This window comes from Chiloscyllium plagiosum, unplaced genomic scaffold (assembly GCF_037043375.1).
Source record: "Chiloscyllium plagiosum isolate Xiang-an unplaced genomic scaffold, Cpla_swu_hap1 HiC_scaffold_32, whole genome shotgun sequence".
In the NCBI taxonomy this organism is placed as follows: Eukaryota; Metazoa; Chordata; class Chondrichthyes; order Orectolobiformes; family Hemiscylliidae; genus Chiloscyllium; species Chiloscyllium plagiosum.
The window spans coordinates 29,655,742-29,666,598 of NW_028270170.1; the positions used below are offsets into that span (position 1 = coordinate 29,655,742).

At 42.7% G+C, this 10,857-nt stretch overlaps 1 protein-coding gene across 1 annotated transcript; it reads left to right on the forward strand.

The window, feature by feature from the left end:
* The first annotated feature begins 4,730 nt into the window (after positions 1-4,730).
* LOC122539959 (cytochrome c oxidase subunit FA4-like) lies at positions 4,731-9,719 on the forward strand. The gene is made up of 4 exons (XM_043675189.2): positions 4,731-4,864; positions 6,612-6,700; positions 8,179-8,239; positions 9,485-9,719. The coding sequence occupies exons 1-4, from the start codon at positions 4,823-4,825 to the stop codon at positions 9,539-9,541; spliced, it is 249 nt and encodes an 82-aa protein (XP_043531124.1). The 5' UTR covers positions 4,731-4,822; the 3' UTR covers positions 9,542-9,719.
* Positions 9,720-10,857: the final 1,138 nt, after the last annotated feature.

Consider the following 10,857-nt stretch of genomic DNA (forward strand, 5'->3'; position numbering starts at 1 on the left):
AATGCTAAATGAGAACCTTTCAGTGCCATGTTCTCTTCAGAAAAGCCCAGATTACATCAAAGCAAATTATTATTTTGGCATTTGATACTTCTGAATCATCGAATCCTTACAGTGCAGATGGAGGCCATTCGACCCAATCAGTCGACACTGACTCTCTGAAGAATATCCCACCTCCATACCCTATCCCTGTAACCATGCATTTATCATAGTTAACCCACGTGCCTACATACTATTGGGAAATTTAGCATAGCCAATCCATCTAACCTGTACATCTTTGGACTGTGGGAGGAAACCGGAGCACCGAGAGGAAACCCAGGCAGACGGGGAGAATATGCAAAGATAGTTGGCCAAGGCTGGAATCAAACCCAAGTCCCTGGCGCTGTGAGGTAGCAGTAGGGGATGGTGGGTTGGTAGGGAGCCTGGACCTGACAAGGGAGTTACGGAGGGAATGGTTTTTACGGAAAGTGGATAGGGGTGGGGAGGGAAATATAGCTCTGGTGGTGGAGTCCATTTGCAGGTGGTGGAAATAGTGGAGGATGATGCGAAGTATACGGACTTTGGTGGGGTGGATCCACTCCCGGATCAACAAATTCAATGCGAGGTGTGACATCAAAAACATCTTCCGCAGCCTCCACCTCTGTGCTTACTTTTTCTACCAAGACTCTTGCCCACCTTCCAAAGACCCCTTCTCCCAACTCCAACACACCCCATCCACCTGGACACCCTGTGTCGATCTGTTACCCGCCCTCGATCTCCTTATTTCCAACTGCCGCCAGGACATTGACCCCGCCTCAACCTGTCCACCTCCCTCACCCACTCCAACCTCTCACCCTCGCAACATGCAGCCCTCCACTCCCTCTGCTCCAATCCCAACCTCGCCATCAAGCCATCGGACAAGAGGGGTGCAGTGGTAGTTTGGTGCATTGATCTCTACACCACTGAAGCCAGGCGCCAACTCGAAGACACCTCCTCCTACTGCCCCCTTGACCACGACCTCACCTCCCATCATCAAACCATCGTCTCCCAGACCATCCACAACCTCATCATCTCAGGACATCTCCCACCCACAGCTTCCAACCTCATAGTTTGGGAACCCCGCACCACCCGATTCTATAATCTGCCCAAGATACACAAGCCTGACTAGTCCAGTCGACTCATCCTCTCAGTCTGCTCCTGTCCCACAAACCCATCTCCACCTACCTCGATACTGTCCTATCCCCCCAGTCCAGGAACTCCCCACATATGTTCGGGACACCAACCACCCCTCCACCTCCTCCATAACTTTCATTTCCCTGGCCCCCAATGCCTCATCTTCACCATGGGCATCCAATCCCTATACACCTCCATCCAACATGATGAGGGCCTCCAAGCCCTCCATTTCTTCCTCTCCTGATGTCCCCACCAGTATCCTTCCACACCCATCCGTTTGGCTGAACTGGTCCTTGCCCTCAATAATTTCTCCTTTGAATCTTCCCACTTCCTCCAGACGAAAGGGGTAGCCATGGGCACTGGCATGGGCCCCAGCTATGCCTGTCTCTTTGTCAGCCATGTGGAACAGTCCATATGCTGTAGTTACACTGGCACCATTCCCCACCTTCTCTTCCACTACATTGATGACTGCAACAATGCCACTTTGTGCTCCTACGAAGAGATTGAACAGTTCATCAACTTCACCAACACATTCCACCCTGACCTTAAGTTCATCTGGTCCATCTCAGACACGTCCCTCCCCTTCCTGGACCTCTCCATCTCCATCAATGTTGACTGACTCAACCCCGACATCTTCTACAAACCCAACTCCCACAGCTACCTGGACTACACCTCTCCCCACTCTGTCTCCCGCAAAAATGCTATCCCTTATTCCCAATTTCTCTGCCTTCGCCGCATTGTCTCCCAGGAGGACCAGTTCTACCACAGAACACACCAGATGGCCTCCATCTTTTAAGACCTCAATTCCCCCTCCCAAGTGGTTGATCATACCCTCCAACGCATCTCATCCACTTCCTGCACCTCTGCCATTGAACCCCACCCCTCCAACTGCAACAAGGATAGAATCTCCCCGGTCCTCACCTTCCACCCCACCAACCTCTGCATAAATCGCATCAACCTCCGCCATTTCTGCCACCTACAAATGGACTCCACCACCAGAAATATATTTCCCTCCCCATCCTTAACCACTTTCTGTAAAATCCATTCCCTCAGCAAATTCCTTGTCAGGTCCATGCTCCCCACCAACCCACCCTTGCCTCCTGGTACCTTTCCCTACCACCGCAGTAATTGCAAAACCTGCGTCAACACTGCCCTCGCAGAGGAGCCTTCCAAATCCATCAGAGTTTTACCTGCACCTCCACACGTCTTTTACTGTAACTGTTGCTCCTAAAGCGGTCTCCTCAACATTGGGAGGCAGGATGCCTACTCTCAGAGTGCTTCAGAGAACATCTTCAGGACACCCACACCAACCAACTCTATCACCCCATGGCCGAATACTTCAGTTTCCCCGCCCTCCCCCCCACTCCGCCAAGGACATGCAGGTCCTGGGCCTCCTCCATTGCCACTCCCTAACCACCCAACTCCTGAAGGAAGAATGCCTCATCTTCCACCTCAGGACCCTCCAACCCTATGGCATCAATGTGGATTTCATCAGTTTTCTCATTTTGCCTCGCCAACCTTATCCCAGTTCCAACCTTCCAGTTTGGCACCGCCCTCATGACCTGTCCAACCTATCCATGTTCCTTCTCACCTATCCGCTCCACCCTCCCCTCTGACCAATCATTATTACCTCAACTTCCATCTACCAAACGCACTCTCAGCTACCTCCCCCCAGCCCCACACCCCCACACACCTATTTATCTCTCACCCCCTCGGCTCACAGCCATCATTCCTGATGAAGGCTTTTGCCCAAAATATTGATTCTGCTGCTCCTCAGATGCTGCCTGACATGCTGTGCTTTTCCAGCAACACACTCTCGACTACATAAATACAAGTCTTTCTTTATTGTCCTGATTTGGAGATGCCGGTGTTGGACTGGGGTGTACAAAATCACACAACACCAGGTTATAGTCCAATAGGTTTATTTGGAAGCACTAGCTTTTGGAGCACTGTCCCTTCATCAGGTGGTTGTGGAATATAAGATTGTAAGACACAGAATTTATAGCAAAGGTTTACAGTGTGATGTAACTGAAATTATATACTGAAAAAGACCTGGATTGTTTGTTAAGTCTCTCATCTTTTAGAATGACCGCGTTGGTTTCAGTTCTTTCATATGTAAATTGCAAAACTTTTTTAAAAGTTACATACTCAAGTGAACTTTAACAATTGGTGTCATGTCGGCCCAGATAATGCATTGAAGGTGTGAGCTGTCCTGTGTGAGGCTGTCTGTGCCACAATGTTCAGACTGATTCTAATCTAAAAAATGGATTTACAAAATCTTACATGGATTCATGCAGTTTTGAACAAAGTAAAATGTAATTCTGCAAGTACTAATTCACCCCACAAACTTATATGTGTATGTGTGCATGTGGGTGTGTGTGGGGGCCAGGGGGAGTGGTGGGGGGTGGGGGGGGGGGGGGGGGTTATGAGTGTCTGTGAGAGAGTGTGTGTATGTGTGTCTGAGTGTAAAGGGGTATAAATCTGTGAGAGGGTGAGTGTGGGAGTGTGTGTGAGCTTATGAGAGGGGGTCTGCATGAGTGTATGGGTCTGTAGGAAAGTGTGTGTGTCTGTAGGAGTGTGTATGTGTAGGAGTGTCTGTGTGTGTGTAGGAGTGTCTGTGTGTGTGCACAGTGCAATGGGGCCACCTGCAGTGTGACATGAACCTAAGGTCCCTGCTGAGGTCGTCCCCAGGTGGCCTCTGCTTGGCCACATTTTGTTGTTGCCTGTCCCGAAGTCTGCCTTGGAGGAAGGTCACCCAAAGGTCCAAGGTCGAATGTCCTGGACCGTTGATGTGTTCTCCGACTGGGAGGGAACACTCCTGTCTGTTGATTGTTTGTACGGTGTCTATCATCAGTTGCTGTAGCCTCTGCTCGGTCTCGCCAATGTATCATTCCTCAAGACATCCTTGCCTGCAGCATATAAGATAGACAACGTTGGCGGAGTCGCATGAGTACCTGCCACGTACACGGTGGGAGGTGTCCCCACGCGTAATAGTGGTATCCATTTCGACATTCGGACACATCTTGCAGCATCTACCGTAACAAGGTTGTATGGTATTGTCCTGAAAACCAGGCAGTTTGCTGCGAACAATGGTCTGTTTGAGGTTTGGCGGTTCTTTAAAGGTGAGAAGTGGAGGTGTGGGTAAGGTCTTGGCGAGGTGCTCATCCTCATTGATAATGTGGTGCAGGCTGCGAAGAACATGGTGTAGTTTTCTTTATTGTCGTCCTTCTCTAATAGCTAAATGGCCAACTGTAAATTTTAGGTGTGGAATCCAGTGTCCCCATGCTCTCAATGCTACACTGGGACATTGTAGGCATTCACAGGTTCCAAACACTCAGCTCACGTGACAGCTTCTGTTTTGGGGGGAAGGCAGAGGGGGTTTCTCAGGAGTTAGGTGCCGGGACCGAACGCCGGATTTTCTGTCCGCAAACGCTTAAGGCCAAAATCAAATTGTATTATTACTCTTGACAGCGTCAGGATGTTTTAAGTAGTTTGAAGAAATGTGAGTGTTGCAGGCTCGTGTGACGGTTCCCCATCCCTGTATTCAGGAGCATGCGTGGCCTACCCGAACCGAAGGCCCCTGAGGTGACTTTGAGCGGACGCGGCAGGAGCGCTCCAGTTGGAGGGTGGGTGCGGTGCAGTGAGATAGGGAGGGAGTACGTCTGCTGTCATTATGCTGGGATTAATGTTCCGACAGGCCAAAAGCCATCCGAGTGTGAGTACAAGGCGCGCGGGTGGGGGAAGCAGCCGAGAATCGCGATCTCCTCCCGCCCGACCTTCCATCTCCGCATTCGACCGGGCCATGTGGAGGGGGCGGCTTCTATATCCCTTAGGCCGCAGTCACCTGCCTTCCGAGCTGCAGTTTCTCGTGCTCTTTTTTATTTTGTTTTAATAATCATATCAATAATAAGTGTGTCTTAAGTTTTAACTTGACGGCCCTGATTTAACTCCGTTTTAGTGGTAATTTGACCATTAAATAGGCGCGTTTTCATCAAACTGTACTGGCAGGGTTTTGATAGGGGTCTGCAGCGATTTCATATTTTTGCTACTGAGTTTTACACTTTGCTTTTGTACGTGGCTTTATATCTGAAAGGGCTGTTTTTTTTAAAAAAAAACTTCTCGGATTGTTTGTTTTTGCATAACTCACCAAGGAAATTAGAAGTTTATCAGTTAAGAACTTGTTTGTGAAAGCTAAGGGCTTTTTCTACCCACAACGCAACCCATTTATTTGTAACTTTCGAACTATTCTGCAGTTTCATAGTTCTGCATAAACAACGTTTGGTGGGTGCTGCTGCATCCTGGTCATAATGATGACTGCAGTGATGACTGCCTCTGTTTTCTGTCACTTATTTTGGCATGAGTTCTAAATGCTATTAGTGTAACTTTCATTTTATTTAGCATTAATCAGTAGTATAAGTAATTGAGTTGAAGTTCAAATGTTTATTGGCCTTGAGATTGCTGACATTAGTTTGGCAATGTTTACCATAACTGAACTCTGACCCCTCAAATGTGTTGACTTCCACAATATTGGTTTGCTCTCAATCACCTGGAATCTCAGTTGAGCTGTATTTTTTACAAAACATCTGAAACAAGTGTAGACCAAAGCAATAAAAATACTTAAATCATAAAGTTAAGATTTCTTGTGGCCCTTGATCAGTTGTGGAAATGTATACAGACTTGAGTGCACATGGGTAAACTATAACTTGAACAAAGGTACCCTGTTAGATTTAATTGACTTGCATTTGCAAGTGGAGTGGGGAGAAGACCATCCCACAGATTTTGCATACTGTTTGCTTCTGAACTTAATGTGTAGCAAATATGGTGACGACAGATTGACCTTGAAGGAAACAGGATTTCTTCATTGTCCTTGTAGTTTGCCATGCATTTGCCTATTCTGATGTTTTGAGTCTTTATATGGAATATTAACATTTCTTCTGTTTCCTCTAATTGTATGGAGCAAGTTAATTTTAGTCCAAATTGTTGTCTGCTGAGGAGTAGAATAAATGCAGCAATTTTTTGGAAATGTCAAAATATAGAAAACTCATGAGTAAAAGAGCAATTTTTGACATAGCTTGCATCGGGTTACTAAGCCTTTTTCTTTTTAAAGGTACTAAAGCAAGAAAACATTGAGTTTGCCTTCAGTGACCTTGTGATGACTACTGGAGGTTATTAATTCCACTAGATTGGAAGTGTAAATACTTGAGCACTGTTTAGTTAAAATTGAGTTAAATGTTTACTTTTGCTGAATTATGTGAGTGAAAGAATGCAGCAGTCATGATGTTACATGCAAGCTACTCCCATATATAGAAATGTCTCACTGAACTTCTGCAGGTTCTGACTAGCTTTATAGTGAGTTTGAACAACATGTTGAACTTATTTAACAGCTAGGATTGTTTTCCTAACCATTTCATGGTTCTGTTAATGTATTGCTGTGTATAATTCACTTTCTTTTTTCTTTGTAGCTAATTCCATTGTTTGTCTTCATTGGAGCTGGAAGTTTAGGAGCAAGCATGTATCTCCTGCGGCTTGCTCTTCGTAACCCTGATGTTAGGTGGGTGGTAATTGAGCTGTAACATAGTGTACTTATTTGAATGTACAAGCTGTACTTAATCTGTGTATTTGTTAGCTATACTTTCACTGTCACATGACTAATTTAGTCACAGATGTAACATGATAGGACTTAACTAAACTGTAGTATAATATGCTTTGGTAACTAAGGTTTTGTGACTTAAGTTGTATGTCATGAATTGGGGATCTACCTCAAGGAGGGGAAAAGGTGAGAATGTGTTGGCAGTGAACTCCAGAGCTTGCTGCCTAGGTAGCAGTGTAAGCAACAATCATGGAACAATTAAAATCAGGTGCACCATAGTAGTAGTGAATTCTAGATGCCCTGACAAATTTAGATTAAACAAGCTTGTTTTCAACTTGGTGTCTTATTTGACTCTGATGGGCATCTGATTATTTATTTGCACAGTCACAAATGCCACCTATTTCCAACTGCTTAACTTTGTTTCTGTTTCAGCTTATCTGCTGAAACCCCCACTTGCAGTTCTAGTCCAGGTTAGAGGTAACAATGCTTTTCTGGCTGTTCTCCCACTTTTTGTCATCCAAGCTTTTGCATGTGTGTTCATTTGTAAGTCTTGTTCACTCTTACCCTATGCTAATGACCTATTTTGGTGTCAGACCAAGCAAAGTCCTGATTTTTGAAGCTTTAAAATTTCTCCAAGGCCTTATCCTATGTATCTGTCTTCTGTCTGACTCACTGATGCATGGTGCTCTAATACTGGCATTGTCAGCAACTCTGGTTTTAATTGCTCCATCTTTTGGTTTATGCACCTTCAGTTACTTGTGACCTGAGATCTGGGATTTTTTGTCTCCTTAATGACAGCAAGTGGACTGCGGTGATTCAAGAAGGCAGCTTGCCAAAACTTTCTCGGGTACCTAGGGATGTGCAATAAATGCTGGCCAGTCAGTGATCTCCATCTCCCACAAATTAATTTCCTTTTTTTAAAAAAAACTTGTCAAAAATTTCACTTCGTCACCTGATGTAATATCTCTTTAAATAGCCTTTTACTATTCTTCCTGTGAAGAATTCTTAAAGATGCTAGATCTATATCATTTGTCTGTGTGTAATTTTAGTTCATATTGGTAAGATTGTGTAAGTGAGAATCACTGAACTCCTGATTTTAGAATCCAAATTTTCCAAAGTGGGATAACTGCAATTAAGATAAAAAGGAAATTAACTTCTGCCAATATGTTCAAAAAATAATTTGTGGCTTTTCAGTTTTGTGATAGTGTTAATACAGATTTTTTTCTGTACACTTCTGAATGCTTATTTGCAGCATTTATAAGCTTTTAATAACTTTTGATTTTAATGGTTTCTCAGTAAATGTTTGTTTTTCAGCAGATCAATTGATGAATAGAATGTTTACATTTTTAATCAGTAATTTGTCGAAGTAAAACTTTATTTCTTGAACCATCCATTCATGTGGCATGTTTTTGTTGTATGTTTTCCCTTTGTCCACTCAGCTGGGATCGCAAGAATAACCCTGAACCGTGGAATAAGATAGCACCCAATGAACAGTACAAGGTAATAAGTTAAGAACTGATTTTCATTGGAAGACTACTTCACTTGTTAGTCTTTCATCCTGATTGTTGTGCATACATTATAAGTCATGAAAAAATTCTGCCAGTGAGCTGAAACCAAGCTACTGCCTTTGTATAAAGCTGGACTACAGCAACATGGAAATAACTTTTCTGGGAAATACCTTGTGTGTGTTTACATAAACCCTTAATGTTCTACAATGAGCTTTACTGCCCTCACTCTGCCATATATGCACATCTTTGAGGCAGCAATTAATGTGCAGTTCCACCATTTGGCTTAAGTTACAAATGTCAGTGTAGATGATATTAGGGGTATTAACAAGATGAAGTGAATAGACGAAATGATAAATTGAAATGTGGATCAGTGTTAAACAGAGTGTCCAACACAATTTGGAACTCTGAGACAAATGGACTCCAAATAGTTTAAAATGTGTTGAAGTCTTGTGGTTCATCTAAGTTGTATTGATGGATAACTAACAATATCTTCAACCTAAGAGCTAGGGATGGGCCCCTGATCTCTTGAGTCTGCCATTCTACATGTTTGTAGACTTTGGCCTCACCTACTTGCCTGTCTTAACCCTTAATTTTTTTTTTCTGAATTTAGAAGTCTTAACTGCTTTTATCTAATCTGTTCTAGAATAGTAAATTTCAAAGATGAGTAACTGTCTACAGGAAGATGTTCTTCCTAGTTGCTGAGTTGAAACATCTTACTTTTGAATGATATCCCTCTTGTTGTAGAAGAATTTGGAGTGGCCACTTATCTATCCTGTGACATCTCAATCTTGTGTTTTAGTGAGATCACTCTGTATCTAGAGGACTAGAAAGTATGAGGTTAAACCTGTTTCAGATGTACAAATCGCTGGTTAGACCTGAAGTGCTAGAATTGCTGAGTGCACAAGAGATTGCAGGTAACTTTCTGCCAATGTGGTACCTACTTGAGTTTGAATTGAAAAGAAATTATGCTAACCAGTCTTGTATTCACTGCCATATAGATAGGAAAGCTTGCACCACAGATTTAACTATTTTGAAAGTGCAGAGTTTGAAGAAAATCTATTTCTGCTCCGAATCTGGATCTAGTGATGTAGTCTTAAACTTAGAGCTTGTTGTTTCAGCAGTGAATTTGGGCACCCTTCCTAACAATGGTAGAAACTCAAATATTTGGCTAGAAAAGGTTTACATTTAAGCTGGAACTTTGATCTAAAAATTCCCTTGGTTTTCTTTTCTCTTTTAGTTCTTTTCTGTGAACATGGACTACAACCAACTGAAGAAGGATCGGCCAGATTTCTAAAGGTTGAATGTGGACCACCTTGTCCAGGTGGTTTTATTAGATTATAAAATGCCAAATATGAGCCCTTGGGGCCAATATTGCTACTGTAACTGTTTTAGTGCACCATTCAGGAATCAGATTGTATTTCATTTGTGTGTGTATATATGAAACTGAGAATAAATCTCATGTGCACTACCTATTTCACTTTGTTCATTGCTGTTTGTCAATGGTATCTCATTACTAGCCACTCATTGGGAGGTATGAAACAGCAGAAACTCTGGTTTTATGTCTTAGATTATTTAAATGAAAAATGTTAGTATTAGTCAGCGATAAATGGAGCTACTTGACCACTAAGCTAGATACTCACCTTGTGTGTTTTTGAAAACCCGTTCATAAATGAGATTTTATTGCCTTACTAGATTTAAATGTTGCTCTAGCCCTGACATGCAGTTTTGAGAACATAATCGCAGTTATCCAAGTAGGAGACCTAGTAGAATAAGTTAACAACTGCAGTTTTTTAAACCTGTGATTTTAGTACAAATTAGGTTCAATGCAGAATAATTTAATGCCATGTAGCTCAGTGCAGTAAATACTGTTTCTTTTACAGACTTTAGTTTTAATTTCTAACTTTACCAGATATCCTTTGCCCAAGGTCAGTGGCTATAAATCTGTTGGGTTTTGAATCTTCTATGTACTTCTAAAAGTACCCTTTAGAGAGATTTCTCAAAGGCAAGTGTTTCATAAAGAACAGTCAACACATGGTTAGGCTCCACAATAAACTTGATTTTTAAAAATTAAATCCTTTTAATCTTATTTACTAATATCAGAGTTCAGATAGCAAGGTCATGACTTGTTAAAACTTTACCAAAACGCAGAAAGAAATGCTAGTTTTATGGCCCAAACCTTTGCAAAAGTATCTTTTAGACTGAAATGTGTACAATTCCCAACATGGTCTATGCAGTCTTTAGTTTTAGGCATGAATTAGGCTGACTCCTAGTTAGACCTAACCTTTCTGAATGTAGTGAAGTTTCTCAATTTCCTACTTTTTAAAATGATTCATTTTGAAATATCACCACTGCAGCTTGACATCCAAAACAGTAAATGGTACACCCAACTGCCCCCATCCATACTCGGGACATTTCTGGCTGCAAAGTTTGCCTAAATGTTGTTCATCCTTTTGTTGCCCCAAGTGGATGGTGGGGTCTAAAGTCAATTGCTGCTGTTTAATGCTGTTTGCTATTTTTTTTTTAAACTATGTAATGCCAATTGTCCTTGCACCTTTGAAACCGCATGATACAATAGACTAATTGGAAAATAGGCCATCACAACAATGTTTG

What these genes read in the sequence shown, in the direction of transcription:
- LOC122539959 (XM_043675189.2), top strand. Translation starts at nt 4,823, where the DNA reads ATGCTGGGATTAATGTTCCGACAGGCCAAAAGCCATCCGAGT. An exon ending in AGGCCAAAAGCCATCCGAGT is followed by an intron (nt 4,865 to 6,611) that starts GTGAGTACAAGG and finishes TTTTCTTTGTAG; the next exon opens with CTAATTCCATTGTTTGTCTT. An exon ending in CTTCGTAACCCTGATGTTAG is followed by an intron (nt 6,701 to 8,178) that starts GTGGGTGGTAAT and finishes TTGTCCACTCAG; the next exon opens with CTGGGATCGCAAGAATAACC.